The following is a 23,325-nucleotide window of genomic DNA, read 5'->3' as shown; positions in this document are numbered from 1 at the left end:
AACCGCTGCCTACAAATCTCTAAAATATCTAATCTCAAATATCTTTAAGTCTTACCTGAGTAGTTTCTCGACAATCAGCTTCCCGAGGAAGCCTGTGCCTCCCGTCAGCAGCACCGTGCTTCCTGAGAACAGCTTCTGTATCTGTGACTCTCCAAGGTCCACCTTCTCATCCACCATGTCCATGTAGGTGATATCGCCGCCTTGCTTCGGCTCCATCACATCCTGTATCACTGTCGTCATATCTGGAATAAACATATATGAAATTATCTATCTATATTATTATATTATATAGCTTAAGAGTTTGTTTGAACGCGCTAATGCCAGGAACTACTGGTTCGAATTAAAGAATTCTTTGAGTATTACATAGCCTATTTACCGAGGAAGGCTTTAGGCTATATAACATCACGCCTATGGCCAATAGGAGTGGATCATAAATGAGAAATGTTGCAAAAACGTGAGAAATTTAATACAAATGTAAGTCATACGTGTGATATTAAATTAGATATTTCTGGCCGAAATCAAATTAGAAAGTAAATTAGTCATATTTCTAATTAGTTTTTCTAGTCGGATCTCAGAGTCTGGAACGGTATTTAGTATATTAAAATAGACTCAATAACATGAGACGCTTTATCCTTTTCAAAAGTAAACTCCCTTTTTTATATAATCTACGCCCAGTGTATATTTTTAATAATAATCTAACACCGCATCGAATGATAAAGGATTTTCCGCACAAACAAAACTTACGTCATAAATCTACTTTATATAGTGTAGAAAAAGTGATTGACGCATCAAATCAGTCAATATTGTTTATCATGATTTGTATTTTTTTGGAGTAAAGTCCAATACTTTATAAGACACTAGCTTTTGCTCGTGGCTTTGCCTGCGTGCAAGAGTTTTCCGTGATAAAAGTTTGGATATATATTGTCCTGGGATAAAAAGCTAATATCCTTACTAGGGTCTCAATTTCCATACTAAATTTCATTGAAATCTATTAAGTAGGTTTTGAGCTTATCGCGTTCAGACAGTCGGATGCCGAGGACCAAATGTACTATTAACATAAACCTTCTTAAAGAATTGCCCTATCTTTTAGTAAAAACCGTACAAAAATCCGTTTAAGATTTTAAGTAATTCGATCACATACAGACAGGCTTTGGGGGACTTTTTTTTGTAATATATATAGATTGTACGTCGGTCAGGCAACGAAGAACTACACGTCATGTGTTCAATTTTTTATCACGGAAACTAATGTTCAAAATAGATTTCTGAGCGAGCGATGCAATTGTTGTAAATATTTAAATATGAAACCGTTTTACTATTTTACTTCAAATATATATTGTTAGGATTTAAGATTATACATATATAGATAGAGTGGACATTGGGAAGATTCGCGTTCCTGCGACAGTTACTTAATTTGCCGTGAAATAGCTAAACACCAATGTTAAATTATATTTGTTTTCATATCGTAATTTGCTCGATTTAATATGCATATTAGCATATTTTCTGTAAATATGTTATTTTTGTAATAATATGTAAGGACGCTGACATCTTGTCACACGGACATTTCAAACAAAACGACTTGTTAATACTTGGAGATCAAAATTGGTTCTGATGTCGGGTCTATAACTAATTATATTGTTTTATGCCATTCATATATTGTAATATTTAAAGACAAATTTACTAAGCTGGACTTCCTAAATAGCCTACCTTAAGACCGCTGTCACTTCCACAGTCCTTTGCCACTAGCAATAAAATAGGTAATAGGACTTCTATTATACAACATTAATTTTAGTATATAACAAACCCGAAATCAGTTTGTTCAGCATCAGTAGTACAATCTATTACACATTTTTTTTTACATGTGTTATGTTTTATCCCAAAACATTTTAAAATTTCGTCAAGCTTTTGAATTCATAAAAATCGGCGCATTTCGGTCGCTCACTAATATATACAACTACAGCCGACCGTCACAAGCACACCCTTCCCCACCTCGCGGCCCCGCACAAGTCCCGCTCGCTCCCCGCGGCGGCGCGGACGGAGCGCTTCACCATCCATTCCGCGTGAGCGTTCAGTGATATTATTATTTTTATATTTTTAGGTGATCTTTTATACCAGAATCTAATTTGGGTGTTTCAGCTTTATAGTATATAAAAAATAGTGTTGTATTGATCCTATGCCACTAGCTTGAACCTCCTCAACTTATATGGGGTTAAGTTTGTCTACAGAACTCAGGAATACCTATTTCTTTTGCTTAACATGCTGTACAAATCCTTACGCAGGTTGTCAGTCCGTCTCAAAATGACAAACCATTGTGTCACCTGATGGTAAGTGATTACTTTCCTGTCACACAGTGAGAGTCATGGGTGCGTTGCCCCTTTAAGGAAAGGTGTAAACACACGTACACCGCGTACTGATTTGCTTCAGTGATTTTTTCTTTTCTATATTCATACATAGTATCGCACATTTTCCTTTTTCATCATTATAAAAAGGCGTACGAGATCTAAATTTGTATGTATTATACTTGTATTAAAATTCAAATCAGCAAAACCAATCTACGCCAGTATCTTGAAACAGTCTATTACATCGTATATTATCCTATCAATGTAAATGCTGGTAACTGCGTACAATAATATTTGTTGGCTTGCTTACACAGTACGAGCTATCATGCGAGTTGGTAAGGTAGTTACTAACGCATCGTATAACTGTCAAAAAAAATCTGTGCCTAAATAGTTTTTCAACCTGTGAAGGATTTATGCTAAACCAATATATATCTGAATCACTTATCACTAAAACGACCACGAAGACTTGAGTTTATATCACTGTGACTTGGCTTTATACCAATTTTGAAGGTAATTGAAATCCGTACTGGGCCAGCGTGGCGTGGTGAACTAACCTAAATATTTTCAGTAGAAGAGGTTCAGAGGAAGCCCGTTCATTGAAGTGGCATAGTATACGGAGTATAATAGTTTAGAATTTATAGTAAGTTAATGGCAGCAACAGTCCAGTACCAGCTAGCACTGTGTAATCAAATCATTACAAACCTATGATTGGCGAAACTGCGTTACAAAATTATTTAACAGCGATATAATGTAGGTGACCGCTGATTAGGCAGGTATAGAAAGTTGTTATATTGAAAATGATTTTGTGGTTTGGTAAAAATGGGGTTCCCACTGATGAAACAATCCGTAACGTCAATTAAGTCAATTGGTAGTATTCTAGTGTTTACTGACTTATATACAGTGTTATTTTAACTTTGCGTTTATAAATAAAACCACATAGTCGTCTTAATCTCTGATAAGATTATGCCGAAAATCGACCACTATTTTCTACCACCATTTCTTTACTTAGAGAGATTAGGCCTTAGTACCACGCTGGCTTAATGTGGATTAACAGACTCCACATACCCTCCAAATTCTTATAGAGAACATTTCAGGAAAGAGATGAGTGCCCTTGGGTTTTGAACCTGCAGATATTTGTATCAGCAGTCCGTTCTACTACCAACTCGACTATCGTCGTTATGTAAACAAGGAAGGATTTGTGATATTGTCAAGATAATGCGGTCAGTTGCTAATTACATATTGGCGAGTCACTTATGAAAGTGTGTCAAGAACGCAGTTTTTTTTAAATGTTAATACTTGGAACCTTTAATGTTATGACCTGATTTAATGCTTATGTGGTTTCTCGCCTTGAATAAGAATCGCATTTAACCCCAATTGCCACGTGACATAATTTACATCTCAAGATGGAGCACCATCTTGCAGTGGTGAATGTTGAAATTTTCCGAAAGTGAACCCCACACAACATACAGGTACTAATATCCATGATTGCGTTCTGCAAGTCGTTTTAATAATAATAAGATTCTATATAAAGGGAAGCCGGCAGGAATCGGATAAATGAACCCTCCGCCACTGCGATCTTGGTAAACAAAGGCGTGCAGACGCTGACAACTTGATAGCGACAATTCTAACACTACATTAATATAACCTGAAACTCAACTCAACAAAATAATAAGTAATATGGTGGATATTGTGGAGGACACCTGGGTTAGGTGGATTTTAGTAAAGAAGTATTTAGGGTGTATGAGAGGAAGTGAGTACGTGCCGATCAGAGTGAACGTATGAAGTGACATGGTCATAATATACGACAAAACATTAAATAAGGATAAAAAATGTTGCATCATTGAGAGCCAATGGCAGTGAATTCCCGAAGTAACACGAGGACTAGTAGCGGCTACATAGCCACCTACATTTCAAACCTCGTGTTATTGTTACTGTTCAGGAGGTAAGGTAAGGAGGTGCAGTTTATAACAAGAACAGACATCTGTTACTGTTCTTGCTATAACCTGCACCTCCTTAGCTTATACGGAAGAACCACTGGTAAGATGCTGTTATATGTAAAGAAAGACATACTTGATAAGTAGGTCAATCACCTTCATTTTTGGCGGCAAATGGCAATGTCGACTCGTTTCCTGCCTTGACAACTATTAAGAGGTCTCTCCGAGGTCGCTCAGTTTCTGCCGATTACCTAATTAATATAAATAAACATACAACACACATACCTGACCTCAGCTTATACAAATGATGGAATCTGAGTTCGGCTAGAAACTACAACTTCCAGGATTTAAACGGATTATAGAGTCTAAGGGCCGTATTATTGAACGAATCTCATCTTTGAGCAGAATCTTAAGTAAACATATTTAAAGTAATTAAGTAAAGTCCTACAAATACTATAAATAAGAAAAGAAAGTTTGTGAGGATGGATATATGTTTGTTCCTCTCTCACGAAAATACTTCTGAACGGATTTCGAGGAAACTTTACAGTGATATTGATTATACATCAAAATAACACATAGGTTACAATTTATAATGATTTTATGTTATTTGGTCATAATATAAAGAGGCATATCAAGTAAGTAGAAAAAAAATATCCCGGAAAACTCTTTCACGCGGGCGAAGTCGCGAGCAAAAGCTAGTATTAAATAAATATAACTTAGTTGTCAATTGAGCGCCTATTATAAGTAAGCCTTAATAAACAAAACTCATCTGTTAAATGCGTCATACACTCAAACTTAAGATATCGTTTCAGTTTTTAATATCTATTTATTAAACAGCAACGATCTTAAGATGCTATCTTTAACTTGATACATCTCAGCTTCTTCTCTTCGCGCTTAAGATTGAATCTCAACGGCATGACCCTAAGTATCACCATAGCGGGAGCGCATCGAATGGGAAGAAGACACAATTTTAAAATGCAATATGAAGTGACAATCAACTGTTTTTTCTATAGTAAGAGGTTTCCAGTAAGAAATACTCATCTGTTTCCTAACCACTTGTTCACTACTTTTATTAACCGACTTAAAAAAAGAGGAGATTGTTTGTCTATACGTATTTTTTTTGGTTGGTACATTCTTTTTAATTTAAGTTTGAGTGTTCATTGTACACGTTCATCGATTTATGCAAAAGCTGCAACCAGCCTGCGTTTTGTCCTTCCTTTATTCGGGTATCAAAATAACGCCTGCAAAATGATTTAAGAGTTTGGAATATTATGTTTGTTTACTTGTAAGTAGAACTTGTTTTACTCTCGTTTATTTATGTTTCCTTGTATTTATGTAGATATTCATAAGGTAGTTATGTGTTATTTAGCTATTGATTCGCATTACCTTGAACAATGACCTCGCTTTAAGTTTATTTTAATAATTGGATAATTTAAACTTTTACTACAGTTTAAACGATATTATTGGTCTTTAATAATTACCTTAATGGTGAAATGGATGGTACTTAATATATTAAGTTCCGGTTAATTTTTGTGAAATTGTCGAGTTGTAAAACACACATTGCCAAGTATCGTAATCTATGGAATGAAACTCCTTTATAGGTTGACCATAGCCCCAAAATAATCTATATTCTTCCCAAAAAACATCGTAAGGTTTACGAAAATCTTTTAAAAAATCAATTGAAAAACTTTTTGAAAACTACCAAAATATGCCCTATCATATATAATATAATAATAATAATATCAGCCCTGTATTATATACTTGCCCACTGCTGAGCACGGGCCTCCTCTACTACTGAGAGGGATTAGGCCTTAGTCCACCACGCTGGCCTAGTGCGGATTGGTAGACTTCACACACCTTCGAAATTCCTCTAGAGGAACTTCTCAGATGTGCAGGTTTCCTCACGATGTTGTCCTTCACCGGTAAAGCGAACGATAAATTCACAAAGAATACACACATGATTTTTTTTAGAAAAGTCAGAGGTGTGTGCCCTTGGGATTTGAACCTGCGGACATTCGTCTCGGCAGACCGTTCCATACCCAACTAGGCTATCGTCGCTATATGCCCTATCATAGTTACCTAGAATAAAATTGTTGTATCTCAAACAATTTTATTCTAGGTAATACAAAAACGCGGGAATCAGTATCAAGCTATATAATAGCCACGTGTCGTTCTAATATAAAACTAGAATGCGGTTAACTCTAACTCATCGTATATGATTGGATTGAAGAGGATTAGGGCGAAGTACAAACACGCATATTGTCAATTAAGAGTAAGAACACAGAAAACCTGTTTTAACCCGTCATGACTTGTCAAAATTTTATTTTCAAATATGTACAGGTAGCTGAATGTTTGCCGCCAAACATTGACAGCTACGCGTGTGACGGAAAAATAACCTTATTATGTAGTATATAAGGTTATAATCCCGTGACACACGCAAATGTCATGTATCTGTCTTGGCTCGCCGGCGAGCCACGAGAGACCAAGAGTTAAGTAAGGTCGAACATTGGTTTGTTTAGTGTGCCATCTTGACTAATTACGTATTATTACGCGTTTATATCTGAATGGGAACTTCTTTATCTATAGAGGCGCATATGCTTTTTCTATAATATCTAATTAGGAGTTTATTAATTTCACATATTTTATGGACTGTCATGTATGATGGTTCGTAAGCGACAAGCTCTAAACATTGATTTGTACGTATTAACGATGTAAGGATTTCTTCAGTCTTAGTTATAAACTTTTTTGTGATTAAAAATTGCTTAAATAGCTGTTAAAAACATCACCGGTTTCCTAGTTTTAACCTTATTAAGAGGCAAGATGGCGGGTTTTGACTTACAACTGATCGAGTAAATTTGTGTTTTAACAGCATAGCTTAGCGAAATTATTATAAGTAAGATTGCTTATGTTTACGCGGATGTTCAACAATGATATTCACAATAATGGATCGAACCTTTAACAGCACATATTTTTTTTATTATGTTTAATAATATAATGAAGGTAGATTTTGCCTTTCGTTGAATACGGCGGGTTCTTTTTTGCCTCCGCCAGCTGCCCCGCACGAATCCGTAGCCATGCAATCGGATGCGACACATACAAATCTACCATAAGAAATACCACGTCATTGACCGAACGTTTTGTGGATATTTATCTGGTAAATTTCCATTAATCTGTGGTCTGTCGTTTACAATATTAGCACGTTTATTTATATCTTAACAGAATGGAAATGGAAACAGAATGGAATTTTTTGTATTAAATATACATGTTTACAATAGGCGCCGTACACACTAAGCCCGACGACTGGCGAACGCTCGGTGACTTTACCGTCAGCCTTATTTTATAGATATATCAACCAATAACCATTTTTTGATAAACAAATAGCTCACATGGAATATGTGTAGCCGACTATCTGTCGATATTAACTAACAAACAAAGAAGTTGTCTATACGTTAGGTTCTAATCATACCGGCGAATTGCGCGTGAATTTACGACGCAGTAAAGCCGCCGAAAAATCGCAGCAGACACGCAGCGTCGCAGCAAATCCGCGGGTGCGCAACCTACGTTCATTGACGTCATTGTGTAGAGTCGCGTACAAAAACTTCTTTTTTATTTGAATTGATTATCTTAAGTATTTGTCTTTACGTAAATTGTATTTGTGTATACCACAACTCATAAAATGTGGGTCTTTACATTCGCATGTAGGAATAAAATTGAATTCATTTGCAAAATATCACATAGTAGTCGCTCGATTACAGTCAACTCGTTTAAAATATATTTTCAAAAATTCGACACTGTTGCAGGTTTCACGTTATTTCTTCTAACAGCAATGTTTCACATGATGCGAATTCGCAACACCTTCACTCCGAAATAAAAGCGCTTGCGATCCGTTTTTTTATACGGGTCCAATAGAATGTCGACTGACGAAAATCTACACAATTATACCGGCCTGATGGAACTGGATATACATAGGCTGATTCCAGAACGCAACTTACGTGGGCCACTGTAACACCTTGTGTACCCTAGACGCTATCCGAGCGGATATAAAATATATCATATACAATTGCTTACAAAATAGGGCGTAAGTTTGTCCAACTTGCAATGAATGCGTGTAATTTTTCGGGACTTTCGTGGTGCATGTAGTTTAAAATGAATTTATTCTTCGATTAATCGGACAATAGCGATTGGAAATGTTTATTGCAATCAGTCTATAGGTTTACAATCGGTTTGCAATTTCGTTAACTTCTGATACAACTAAGTAAAATGATGTTAGTAGTTATTACTTAAACACTGTATTTACAATAGGCACTTTAGAATCGTAAAGTAAACATAAACTACTACAAACTAGCCTTGAGTCAAGTATGAGAAGTTAAAATAAAGGTACTTGGAATTAATCCTTGAAGTATTTGAGGCTCTCCCCCTAGCTAAACGGAGCCCTAACCGTTTTTTTAAGTGGTTTTCGCAAGCTATCTAGTCGAAATTTATATATTATAGAAATAACATTAGAATAAGTTTAAACACTATTATATTGTGTTATTAATGCTTTGTATCAAATATATTATAATGTAGATATTGTTTAATTAATTTCGTAATAAGAATACTACTAAGGCAGTATTACTGGACACGGCGCGCATTGTGAGGAGATTCCTCACTTTGTATCCATAACCGCCGGTGGCTTGGTTCTTGAGCTTCGCCATCGGAGGGTCATTCATATTTTATATTTTTATATGCATGTTTTTTATTAAAGAATATATATGTAAATATAAAAAAAAAACTTAAAAATAAAGAGAGTCAACAGATACTACTAAAATGTTTGCTTCCATACAATCTTCACTTAAAGTTCTCATCATTATAAATTGCAACAATCATTCTTTTATAGTTAATATGATAGGGCATATAGCGACGATAGCCTAGTTGGGTATGGAACGGTCTGCTGAGACGAATGTCCGCAGGTTCAAATCCCAAGGGCACACACCTCTGACTTTTCTAAAAAAAATCATGTGTGTATTCTTTGTGAATTTATCGTTCGCTTTACCGGTGAAGGAAAACATCGTGAGGAAACCTGCACATCTGAGAAGTTCCTCTAGAGGAATTTCGAAGGTGTGTGAAGTCTACCAATCCGCACTAGGCCAGCGTGGTGGACTAAGGCCTAATCCCTCTCAGTAGTAGAGGAGGCCCGTGCTCAGCAGTGGGCAAGTATATAATACAGGGCTGATATTATTATTATTATATTATATATGATAGGGCATATTTTGGTAGTTTTCAAAAAGTTTTTCAATTGATTTTTTAAAAGATTTTCGTAAACCTTTGCATATTTCCGCATGGAATTCGTGCACCGTCAATTATGAAACGATTTTCTCAAGGTCGTCTGCTCGGAGAAGGACCTTAAGATAACTAGAGAATAATCTTTAATAGAATGTAGTCAAGAAGTTCTTGATCTATACAAATAATAAAATTGAAAAGGAGTGATGTCTGTACTTTATAGATATTGAATATAAGTAATATGGCGGTTTTTATTAGAGCAACAAAAGCCAAAACAGTTTTTATTAATTGTGTCTGTTCATATCTGTACATGCATCACGTAAAGACTATTGCATGGAATTTACATTGTATTGCTAGAGATTTAATTTAAAACTAAGGGCTTCACTTAATCCCGGGACAATATAAAGTAAAACTTTTTTATTTTCCATTTACGGGGAAAAAACGTTTCCACGTAAGCGGAGCCGCGAGCAACTATTAACTATAATTACTATATAATTATGTGCATATGTATGTATAGTATTTATAATTTATAGCCAGTACACGTGACAATTGTGTATAGAATTTATTACTTGTGATAATAAATACGTTAGTGCGTTATTACTAAATAATTTACGCATACATGGCCTTTGCAATTATTTAAGTAAATTACGTTACGTATTCGTCTTATATTGCGTTATGTATGCGCCCGCGCATGCTCGGCGTAGGGCGAGCAGGGAGCAATTAGCTTATAGTACCTGCCTATTATGTTCGGGCCAAATCTTGCAAATTAATTTCAAAACTCCAAACGGATTAAAATTAAATTTTGCACATGCGTTTATTGGCGATGACAATGTATGGTTGGCTAATAAATTATGGCATTTTAAATCAAATATGGCAGAACGCCCAAGATGGCGGACTAGTTATTTTGTACGCACTCCTATAATATGGGTATCATATTTAAGGGTTAACCGAGAAAAATTAAAATTAATAGTAAAACAGATTTTAGAAACAAATTTATATTTAAATGCTTTAAAAAGAAACAAACAGCCTTTAAAGACAATTAACCTCTAATTTATACTGTGTAGAGACAAAAGCTCGTTGCGCGATTTACTTACGTAGATAATATAATAATTATAATAACTTGATTTTGACAAAAGTAATTGAAGTGAGCATTATCACATATTACGTATATATTAAGCGCTTTGCATGCCATAATTGTCGGTACGCCGACATAGCCTCGCCACTTATGCCTAATTCGGACTACGATAGTAAAGTAGAGTATTAAAGTTAAGAAGTTCTGCACGAAAAAAAATTATTAAACAAAACGTTTTCTTTGTTTACCTGTCTGTATTTTATTTCCTAAAACTTTCTCGCCCTCACACCCACCTAAACAACTCCTGTAAGCCAGGATCAGCAGTGGCACGCATTTTACGACACAGAACGGTGAAGCTTGGCGAGTCTCAGGAAAAACTAATTTATCTTTATCCCGCCACGAAATTAATCAAATAGAAATATAGGGAGGAGTTGGAAATATTAACTGTCCACTTCCCTACATAGCAAAGTGGGAGTCAAAATGATACTAAGAAGACATTTCAACCTCAAGTATAAGGACGTTTGTAGATAAGCACCACGGATAAAAATTAAACGATGGGAAATTTTTTTTGGTACATAAAAGTACATCAAAGTTTACAATTCCATTGCCGGATAAGACTTGTTTCCAAACAACAATGTTCCCAGATTAATTCGAATAATCGACACTCATTAAATAAATAAAATAATTTATAAGTTATGTAGGAGAAATCTCCTCACAATGAGTACCGTGTCTAGCAATACTGCCTTCGGTATCTGGCCTTTGACCCAACGGCAAATTGAGAGCTTCTTGGGATGTTGGTTAAGGCTCTTTGGTTTCAACACATTGATAGAAACGACAATGGCGACCATAACTAGAGTCCACATTCCACATGTCTGTAATATTGTCATTTTCGGCTTTCACAAGGTTATCGTCATGCGGAACGGTGACGTCAACAATTATAATTATCATAAAGAGTAATTTATATAACTCCATAGTTATTCACACCAAATTTATGTAATGGTCCATACATTTACGCACATTTAGTGTGGAAATAAAGATAAAAAGCATAGCATAATGTAATTAAAATAACCAGCTCGGACTGGGAGGTAACAGAAAAAAATATGTGCCTATATCATAATAAAATAATATCAATGACTCGTCGTCCTCACTGGTGATGGCAAACTACTGTATTTTAGTCGAATAAGATTAATTTAGTAACTAAACGTGTTTGAACTAATCAACTCGACTAAACTTTTTGGTGTTCAAACACTTTAAGACACGCTGTTTACCTAAACATTACACATTAATCAACTGCAATACTATCGTCAGTTGAACAGGGCTTTAGTGCCAACGGCTTGGTGAGAGAATGATGGAGACTTGCTCCTGCGCGTGATACCCGCCGGCATGTATCATTAACTGCTAAAACTATTGACGTATATTCTACCGGTAGACACGAGCGTCCAATAAGTCCATATAAACTATTTGTTCATAATCTGGAGTTAGAACTAAAGTTCGCTGCGACGCTAAAACAATCTTCGTCTAACCAAACTTTTAACTTTACTTTTAAGACATGCAGCGCTAAAGCGCTTTAAATAGACAAGAAGTAAAATGTAGCTCAAACTAATTTAGGAAGGATTTAAACTAATTTTATTACCATGAAGGCTTCCAAAAGTTGGGAGAAAACTGAAATATAAAAAACCGCGATGGAATTCGAAAATTAGTTTAAATTTCAATAAACTAATTTACCTGTTCATGAGAAACACGTAACGTGACTTCTTACGTTGATATCTAGATAAAAATCGATATTTCCCAGGAATCGAAATCGAGACCGCTCGACAGTAAATACAGGTTTAGAAGTTCAGGGGCACTTGAATGACCTTATTACAATTTCCTGATGTTGCGTAATTGTTTGTTTGTTTATAACCCTGGTGTTTGAAAATATAACATCAGGTTCGGTTCTTAATTTGTTTTTTAAATAAAATTAGTTTAAGTCATTAAGCTTATTTAAATATAATCTACAGTTTTAGATAGAATTTGTAGTTACAAAGAAAGCACAACTTTTGCGATCTATAGAATTGATATAGAAACTTGAATTTTAATTTATGCATTAAAATTAAGACAGCAGACGGACTTTACTATTTCTAGTATAGTTAGAATTTCAAGGATAAAAACAAGCCTATATAAATTTAGCTAATGATAAATAAATATTTGGTTTTGGAGACCTCGGTTTTGAAGTGAATGATATACAAACAAATTAATTATCAACATTTAATTGATAATTAGAAGCAGTTTACGACGTACCCAAAAAGGATATTGAACGAAATAGCACAATACTTGATATCAAATAAAGGTGTTTATCCTTCATTCTAATTTGTTAACAATCATCACCTTTTATCACGTTAATTTAGTATTCTATTTTTGGTTAGAATATGGAGAATTAGCGACCCGCCCCCGCTTCGCACAGGTGCAATGCTGATACTAAATACACTACAGAAAAACTGTGAACGTTGTATATAAAAACATAGCGGCCCGCTCTGGCTTCGCACCGGTATAACATAACAAAATAATAGTATTTCTCCACTATTTAATGGATGTTATTATACATATAAACCTTCCTCTTGAATCACTCTATCTATTAAAAAAAAACGCATCAAAATCGTAGTTTTAAAGTTTTAAGCATACAAAGGGACATGGTACAGAGAAAGCGACTTTGTTTTATACTATGTAATGAAGAAGACGAAAAATTAATCTGCGTCTCTGGTGATGGGACCGTCAATTCCAAAAACTTTTGCACAAGTGTTATTAGCTATTGACAACTTTAACTCTATAGGATGCGCAAACGCATAAAAAGCGATCGAGCTATTATTCAAATTAAAATAGATGTAAACATAAATCATATTTTTATAGTTTTATATTTACAAGCCTTTTTTCTGGTACCGTTATCATGATATATATTTACATTTTATTCATATTATAATAAGACGACAGCTTACAAATAAAAAACTAAGACACAATCTATGCGCAGACGTTTACGAGCTCACAAATTCATTTTATACGTTAAGAAATAATACGTTAACAAGCGGGTTTACTAAGCAAATTTATACTTGGAAGCAAACCATTGACGACATAAGATTTAAAGAAATAAACTAACATAGTCTTTAAAGTTTCCCAAAAAACACATAAAAGTCTATATAAACTATTTGTTCAAAATCTGAACTATAATGGCTACCAAAACGTCACTGTTATAAGCTATTTATTCATTTGAACAACAAATACCTATAATTTTATTTTTTTAATCCAGGTTTACATTTAGACTCGAGTTCTTATCGTGAGCGATACAAGCTGTCAATATTGACCATACTAGTCAGTTTGAATGGATTGCAGTTCAATTCAGTTGAACATAGTGAACGACAAATCTAGTACATATACGTATATATCGATGCTAAATTTATGATGTCACTATAGAGATGCTACAACGTGAAAATCTTTTTGTCCTCACACTCGCCACGTGACTCAGCTCCGACTTCGCATAGATCAGCGTGGCAATTTTTTTTTAATATTTACAGTCTCATCAAGCCGTGACGTACTATGATAATAAATGTATTTAATTTGCATCTTTTTTTGTAGGCCTCCATAACTAAGTCATTTAATTTTATATCTAGTTGACGTAAATAGTTTAAACAAAGAATGTTAATTAAAATATATTTTCAAGTAATAACAGTATAGGTTTGTCAAACTTTGCAGTAACCTTTGATAACTTATTCTATATCTATACTAGCTTTTGCCCGCGGCTCCGCCCGCGTTATAAAGTTTTTCAGGCTAAAGTTTTCCGTTATAAAAGTAGTAGTTTCCCGGGAGTCTATGTTCTTCCCAGGGTCTCAAACTGTTCCATACCAAATTTTATCTTAATACGTTGGGTAGTTTTTGAGTTTAACACGTTCAGGCAGACAGATGCAGCGGGGGACTTTGTTTTACCCTTAACATTTTTTTTTTACAAAAAATAGGGGTTGGTGATAGAAGGGTATAAATTTAGGGTTGAATGTATTTTTTAATGCGACATAATAAAAAAAAATTGTATAGAATTATAAAAAAAATGTTAAGGGTGGACAACCCTTAACACTTAGAGGTATGAAAAATAGATGTTAGCCGATTCTCAGACCTACTGAATATGCATGCAAAATTTGATTAAAATCGGTAAAGCCGTTTCGGAGGAGTACGGAGACAAACATTGTGACACGAGAATTTTATATATTAGAGATGTATGTAATTTAGGCCAGTCATGTCACCAGAGGTTCATATTAATAGATGCAACTCAGTTTGACACTTAAGTGCGATATTTGTTGAGATGCTGTCAAGTTAAATTCAACATCTTGACATGGCCGGTATAGACTGAAGCGATATCAGTAACATCTCAAATAATTTCTTAAGTTTATATAGCTCATCAAGATTTTGAGAGCTGAGTTTTGTTTATTAAATAGCGCCGACTCAGATGATAACAGGCGCTCAAATAACACTTTAAATTTTATATATTAATAGCTTTTGCCCGCGGCTCCGACCGGGTGATAAGTTTTTCCAGGATAAAAGTTCGGATTTATATTTTTCCTGAGATAAAACGTAGCTTATAGCACTCCGGAGTAATTTATATTTATTATATTATTATATTTATTATAGAATTTTTTTTCGAAATCGCGTCAGTATTTCCAGAGAATAGCCCCTACAAACAAAGTTACAAATGTTACCTCTTTATAACAATAGTATATAAATATTTATTTACTTTAAGATCCTACTCAAAGATAAGGTTGGCTTCGATTGATTTCCTCGGCCCTTATAATACAGTATAGTACAATGATAAACGACATATAATACAACGATAATCTTGTGCCATAGACTGTGTTTTTTTATCGAAAATCTCGCGAAATTCCATGAACCGACACGGAATTGATCCTAGAATCTAGTTCTTATTATTTTCTTATAAATTTTAGGTAGACTTTCAAAAACTATGTTAATCTATGCATGATTAAATAACATATTGGTATAACTACGACCTCGCCATTTGATTGTTACATAATGCAAAATTTATAGACAACTAACGAACAGAAGTTGAAGGTAAATAACTTATTCTTAATCAATCATTACTATAGAAATCAAACAAAAGTCTTTAAGGTCAAAAATCTTACGCTTACCTTAAAGATAAATACGCCTGACAGCCAAGGCTGACATATTCAATTAATTAAGTTTTACTTAAACATTAAAAATATAAAGTTCTAAAAAACCTTCAATGTATAATTAAAAATTATAATGTAAAAAAATATAACATTTTAATCTGCGAATAATGGTGTTGGTTACATGTTTATTAATACAGTATCTGTGTAATTTTATTCTTTACTTTTTTATGTGCAACAGCTTTATATTCCTCTAGAATAAAAAAAAAACAATTTGCATACATATAAAATATATAACATGTCCATTAGAGGATAAACCCGCGGCTCTACCATAACATTTTTTTTTATGTGGGAGAGCTAAGTTGTAGACTTCATAGTAAATCGCTATAAAGCAACTAATTTGTCGCGTTATTCTTATTTCCGAAGAACTCCTTCATAATATTTATCTATAGCCTCTTTAAGTTCGATAAGAGATTTACAACTGGTTGGAAGAGTTGTGGAGGTCATGAATACTTACCATCCAGTCAAATCAAATCATGAATCATTCGAAAGATAAAAAAGTAATATTACTGTCTTCTGCTTTGAAAATATTCTACGCGACACACAATCGACGGTGAAGATTTTCAAAGGAAATGCTCATAATAAGAATTAACATCTCATGTCTCAGGATGGCGAACGCAGTGGAATACCAAACAATACTTTGTAATTCAAGGTGTTGGATGGTGTTTCTGCTGTTTATGGGCGGTCGTGTCGCTTACTACCAGGTGAACGGTAAGCTCCTCTCGTCATTCAATTAAAAAAGAAATCTGGATAGTTAAATTAAATTTATAAGACCATGTAGTTCCAAGGAATCGCCATGCCAATGACAATGATCATTGGTATTTAATTCATATAACCGCATAGTATTCTTAATTACTCACGATATCTGATGATTTATTGCATGACCTGTCACGTGTTGACCAAAGATGCTGACGTTGCTTCGCGTTGTTTGTGCGTTAAAGTATATCGTTTCTATTCACAGAAGGAATAATTTAAAAGTACCATTTGACAAAATGATTAATTTATACTTTATAGGGTCATTTTAACGTTGCGTTACTAAATGAAACCATATACTCGTCTTAACAAATATTTTCACGAAATATCTTGGTTTTAGTTTTCTGATTTTATGCTCAATTTGTCGTTTAATGCGTATATGGCATGTGCGTGAGTGTATTTCCGACTGAAAGTATTAGGTAGCCGCTGCGACAAATTATTTTAGAAGTAGTGGCATTAGGGCACCTAAAATTAAAATTACTTTTTATGAATATTTATTTTGTTAAAAACTTACACTTTTTATTTTACACCTACGGCTCAAGTAACTTATTCTAAAGTATTAATTCCAAATTGATAAGTATGTGGTTTAATTTAGTAACGCAATGTCAAAACGACCCTGTATAATATGCTGTTATGAAGGTATCTCAGTTCTTTTTCTGGGGAAGTAATTTAACTTTATTTATCACGATCGAATTGACGTAAACTCTTTTTGGGTTTTCCTAATATTTAATTATAAAAATTGAAATTCTGGGAAGCAATTATGAAAGCCGACCTTGCAAGACCTAAGAATGGCAAATTTTATCGCCCATAGACATGATTTCTTAAATTTAACAAGAAATTGAATCAGCCAAGGTCCGCTATAAAAGGAAATACTAAAACGCCATTTAGGTTTTAGAAGGTCATATTTGTTTGTTTGAGGTGATTTACTTGAGAAGGTCCCAGTTCCGGATGAATTCAATTTGGGATTAATTTTATAATGGGACGAATTATAATAATAACTTTACTTTATTGCAACAAAAGGCCACAAAAATAATAAAATTAAGAATTACATAAATAATAATTGGCGTATCTGAGTTAAGCATTTCAATAATAGTCAGGGGTCCCCAAACTAAGCTATGCCTGTATCTTGGGATACCTATAATGGGAGTCAAAACTCATGAGTAGCCGATAATGCAAAATACAAACAAATAAAACAGTTATTCTAAAAGAATAATTTATTATATTTTAATTGTTCTAAATTAGGTGCTTATTTCCGACAACTGAACTGATTTCGACTTATTAAAGGCGGGATTAATGGATATTAGCCCTAGTTGCGCCTCTGCAATACCCCTTCGGGGATAAAATGCGTGATGTTATGTATGTATGTATTAATGGATATGACTCAATTTCACTCTGAAGTGCGATATTATTTGAGTCGCTATCAAGTTAAGTTCAGCGTCTTAGGATCGTCGAAATTTATTAAACAATTATCAAGAACATCTCAAACGATATATTCAGTCGCATATGACGGTCTTTGAAAACTGAGTTGTGTTTATTAAACGTCGAATCAGCTAAGAACGTGCTCTGAAACTTAAGCTTCAGTATGCAGTTCAATACATCAAGTGTCTACTTAAGTTTGTAATGTTGTTATTTATTAAACAGTTCTATATGAAATATCTACTTAAGTTCGTACTCAAAAGCGAAATTGATTTATTAATACCTACGTAGATTTTATTAAAACTACGCTGCGCTCATGTTACGACTACTAACTAGAAGTCTTGATAATGATATCCATGTTTGACCGATGCAATTCAACTGTATTCTAACTAAATACTTTTTACAGGTATTTCTATGTGAGTGTCCGCCTGGGTAGGTACGACCGCAATGTCTATTTCTGCCGCCAATCAGCAGTGTATAGTTACTGTTATGTTCCGGTTTGAACGATATTGTAGCCAGTGTAACTACTGGACATTATAAGACTTAACATCCCATGTCTCAGGATGGCGAGCGCAGTGGAATACCAAACAATACTTTATAATTCAAGGTGACGGATGGTGTTTCTACTGTTTATGGGTGGTCGTATCAGGCGAACGGCAAGCTCATCTCGACATTTACACTTAAATTAAAAAGAAATTATAGTTAATTTAAGTATCAAGACTTTACGATCGTTAACATATATGTCGAAACAGCCACCCCTAATTTATCTACCAATGAGCCTGCAAAGGAATTTTATTTCTTCACATGTATGTTGAATATAATTTTAAATGCATTTATATGCTGGTTTGCTTCTAGCATCAGATAAACAAGAACTTTTTGTGTAAAAAACTATGATAATATTTGAAATGATGCTAAAATAGCAAAAAACGAGGCAAATATTTAAACTTTGCATGACATGTTGCTGTTGTGTGTTTAAACTTAAATGTTTTGTAAAGTCAGATATACACTCATAACAACAACATCACGGTGAAAACTTGTTGTTGGCTCTGGTGTGAATTTATAATACTTTAGACTATAATATATTAAGCTCTAAGTTTTACAAGTAATAGTAAATAATAAAATCATCACGACTTTATCCCGAAGCTATAGGCTACACTATTCATTGTGATAGTGTGCGTGTTTTGTTTCGGTTAGGATGTATAGCTAATGTCCACCGCTTATAGTATGACAATGACTAAGTCATTACTCTACATAATATGAAATTTAGTATTCAAAATTGAACTTCGAAAAGCTCAATGCAGTGCCATATAGAGCTTTTAAAGTCCAGTTCTCGGATGGACTTTGCACTCTCGTATATTCAGTTGTTAACACTAATTGACGTATTTTATTTCTTGACAACTCGTTACTCGTGATTGCCAGCGACGTAGTCGTATGGCTTGCGCGGTATGACCCGCTCCGAGGTCTTGGGTTCGAATCCCTGATCGGGCAAAGTGATATTCGGTTTTTCTACTCGATATCAGTCCAGAGTTTGGATTTTGCGCCCGATATAGCGATAGGCTCGCTCCCTATCTTACATAGGACGGAACTCACAGGCGAAAAGTAGGCGCCATGGTTTATCTTTATCTACCTAAACGCGAGATGTGAGAATGATATAAGACAGAGAATGCCTGAATACAGAGAATGCCTATCGGCCACAAATGCCGCACTTTGGGCTGATACTGAGCAGCAAAAAACAATGCCATTTTGCCCGAACCGAAATTCAAACTCAGAACCTCTGAACGGTGTCGTACCGGACACCCAATAGAACTACGCCACCGAGACACCGTTAGAATTTTATTTGGGTCCCTCCTCCTTACGTCGATGTCCTCAATGCTGAGGGTCGTGACCCCCTACACGGATTACTTTATTCCGAACTATACTGCGCCAATGGTGCCGGTTCTCTATTTGGGTTAATTCTTATGAAAAATTATGAGCATTCAACAGCCCCGGATCTATGGGAGGGCAAGCCGGGGCCCATGCCCCGGGCGGCGAATTCAGAAGGCGGCAAATCCAAACTTGGCAGACAAATACACAACTCATAATTAACGCAACTTTGATTATTGAGACATCCAGAACATTACACACATAAATTATTATTTCCCGCGGGACGCGAAATGATGATGATAAAGATAAAAATATAGGTGGTCGGGGCCGGCATTATCCAATATTGCTCCGCCTCCAAAAAATCTCTATTATAATATTCAGATGTAGTGTAGCATATATTTTAACTGGCATAGCAACATGCTTGTCCAGCACCGTACCGTTCGATATTGAAAATTGTTTATGCCAGTTACTAATGTTTATGTTCTAAAATATTATGCACTCAAATATTTTACCGTTTGAAAAGGCAAAGGCGTCATAGCCCATGCGGCCATGAATTGATTAAAAAAAATACTTTGATGCAATAATATAGTGCGACGTGTTATAAAGACATCTAAAAGTTGAACGGCCCCTATAATATTCATAGCATACCTAAAACATTTCCCAACAAACAACTCCGCTTTGTTTCTAAATATTATATTTATAGATATTTTTTTTAGAAGTCCAACTGCTTTTGCCGGTCCTATAATTATTCAAATTATAATATGTGTGTTTGGTGAGTTTTTTTTAACTTGAATAAACATTTGATAGCATGACCCAGGTCGGATTCAAACACACCGGTCTTGCTAGTAAGCGCTTTAATCATTTTTAACTCCTTGCGTTAAGCGACCATACTGGGAGCAACTAATGGGTTACTACCCTCGATTCAGGACGCCTACTAGGAGAGTATGGAGACATCAGTTATTAAGGGATGATATTTAAAAAACCTATTTATCCATTTATCTATATGTATTACCGTATTCATCGGCACGCGTTGACGTATGGCGTCAGAAAGTCGCGACGAGCGAACTGCGATCTTATGAAGTGTGAGGTAAAAGAACTAGTTCTTCCGTTTGATAGACAGAGTGATCTAGTCGTGTGCATCGGTACAAACTGAACGCGAACGTTTTCACTTCTAAGGGCAGGCGAATAGTTTGGTGAGTGCGTAAAGCGAAGAGTCACCCACCTCATCTTTTCTGAAAGGCACTGAACCATAGTTCGATGCTCTGCCTCCAAGCTCTGCGCTCATGAAAGACCATTTCAAGAACGAAATAAAAGTACTATTTAAAAGTAATCCAAGACATAACCTTCCTGTTTGCCAAAATTCATCCAAATCTATTTAGCGGGTTACGTGTCCTTACTTCTTCCAAAAATCTAAACACCTTCACAAACATTCGAATAAAATGACACAGTCTGTGCCGGAGTAGGGGTGAAACAAGAAGCCGCAGGTTTAATTCTCTTGTCAAGTTAATTTTATCTGCTTCATATATGGGTGTTATAAAGTCTCTATCGTTTGGTAATCTTAACAGCATTGCATTCTAAGACTCCTTGACCGTATTTATTTATTATTTTTACATTCACATGTCTTAAATATGTCAAAAAAGCGATTGTAAATTTATTTGCATATTTATCTTCCCTCTCATCTTACAGTTCACAGCTCAACTATGTCACTAGACTAAAAATGTAAAATTAATCTATAACACAATTTCTTACGCAATAATTAATAATCTTTGCGCATAGAAATGTAATTTATTCAACTGTTTCTGAATCAAGCAATAATTCAATTAATTATAAGTTGAATTTACATTTACAAAAAACTTTCTACAACATTTATTTAAAACTGCATGAAGCTGTAATTCGCAATATCAATACCTAGCTATTGCCTGCGGCACCGCCCGCATGTACAGAATTTCCGGGATAAATAGTTTTTCCGAATAAGAAGTAACCTATAGGAGTCACGAGTAATGTAAGTAAAAAAAATAAATAATAATTGATTTAGTTTTTCCTGAGATTAGCGCGTTCAAACAAACAAAATCTCGAGCTTTAATATTAGTATAGATTAAGTGATGATCACGCCTTCGATCGCGTGCACACCCTTTCCTACAAAAATAACCCTAAATCACTACAGCTATAACACTATACGTAAGACGCTAGCTTTAACCAAATAAAAAAACTAAACTTCAATAAATATATTGACGGTTGAAAAGCTAATTGACTTAACTGACATTTTTTTCAATAATTTTTAACTAAGTAAAAAAAAATTTAAAAATAGAGTCGCAAAAAAAAATTTGAAGAAAATAATTGGCTAATTATTAGCCTTCACTCGTCGATATTATTTTTTCACGGAAGCAAAATACTGGAATAAAAGCCAATGTGTTAATCCAAGCCATGATCCATCCGTGTGACACCTTATCACCAACATTTAGCTGTTTGCGTTTACTTCTAACAAACATACAAACATTTTCACAATCTTTCGCATTTATATCATAGCAACGTTCTAAAAATAAAGATACAAAAACAGCACTCGCTGTAACTAGTGCATACAAAATTAAATAAAACAAAAAGTAAATAACGAAATAGCACCTAATTAGTTTAATGCCGATGAATAAGACTTATTTGTAAATCATATTGAAATTTTGAATTAGCTACATAATTAGCTACAAAAATTACTAATGATTTTAATATAATATAAATAAATTTAAATAGTAAATCAGGGTCAAGATCCTAAGTTAATAAACATATAAGAATAGTTTTAGTAATTGCAGACTGCCTAAATGACGTAGTTGTATAACGGTATGACTGCAGTGCTGAAATCTCGGGTTCGATCCCGGGTCGGGCAAAATTATATTGGGTACTAGCTTTTGTTCGCGGCTCCGCCCGCGTTATAAAGTTTTTCAGGCTAAAGTTTTCCATTATAAAAGTAGTAGTTTCCCGGGAGCCTATGTTCTTCCCAGGGTTTCAAACTGTCTCCATACCAAATTTTATCTTAATACGTTGGGTAGTTTTTGAGTTTAAGACGTTCAGGCAAACGGATGCAGCGGGGGACTTTGTTTTATAATATATTTTTTTAGATTTTTTTAAGAGGAATAATCCCGACATACATCATTGTTGCATAACTTTAACCGTTTACGCAGCGCACGCAACGGAAGCTCTCAAAACGAATAAATTGTCCCCGTATTTGTAACATGTTTCATTACTGCTCCGCTCCTATTGGTCAAAGCGTGATGATATACAGCCTATAGCACCCCACAAATAAAGGGCTATCCAACACAAAACGAATTTTTCAGTTCAAACTGGTAGTTCCTAAGATTAGCCATTACTGCTCCGCTCCTATTGGTCATAGCGTGATGATATATAACTTAGAGCACTCCACGAACAAAGGGCTATCCAACGCAAAAAGAATTTTTCAGTTTGGACCGGTAGTTCCAGAGATTAGCCATTGCTGCTCCGCTCCT

The 23,325-nt window shown here is 34.8% G+C and overlaps 1 protein-coding gene across 2 annotated transcripts in view; it reads right to left on the bottom strand.

Annotated features, from left to right (window-relative positions):
- Positions 1 to 23,325, bottom strand: part of LOC115456188 (fatty acyl-CoA reductase wat) — a 50,029-nt gene that overhangs the window by 18,732 nt on the left and 7,972 nt on the right. The window contains exons 1-3 of one of the 2 annotated variants that reach the window (XM_037444438.1): positions 21,263 to 21,271; positions 5,348 to 5,350; positions 56 to 242 (exon numbers count right to left, since the gene is read on the bottom strand). In XM_037444438.1, coding sequence (XP_037300335.1) covers positions 56 to 240 — 185 coding nt within the window. In that variant the 5' untranslated portion in view covers positions 241 to 242; positions 5,348 to 5,350; positions 21,263 to 21,271. Of the gene's footprint in view, positions 1 to 55; positions 243 to 5,347; positions 5,351 to 21,262; positions 21,272 to 23,325 lie in introns of those variants that run through there. The other variant, XM_030185138.2, reaches the window with a different exon arrangement.

The sequence above is a fragment of the Manduca sexta genome, chromosome 28, assembly GCF_014839805.1.
Source record: "Manduca sexta isolate Smith_Timp_Sample1 chromosome 28, JHU_Msex_v1.0, whole genome shotgun sequence".
In the NCBI taxonomy this organism is placed as follows: Eukaryota; Metazoa; Arthropoda; class Insecta; order Lepidoptera; family Sphingidae; genus Manduca; species Manduca sexta.
The sequence above is the reverse complement of the archived record's forward strand: the minus strand, read 5'-3'. Positions and strand labels throughout refer to the sequence as shown.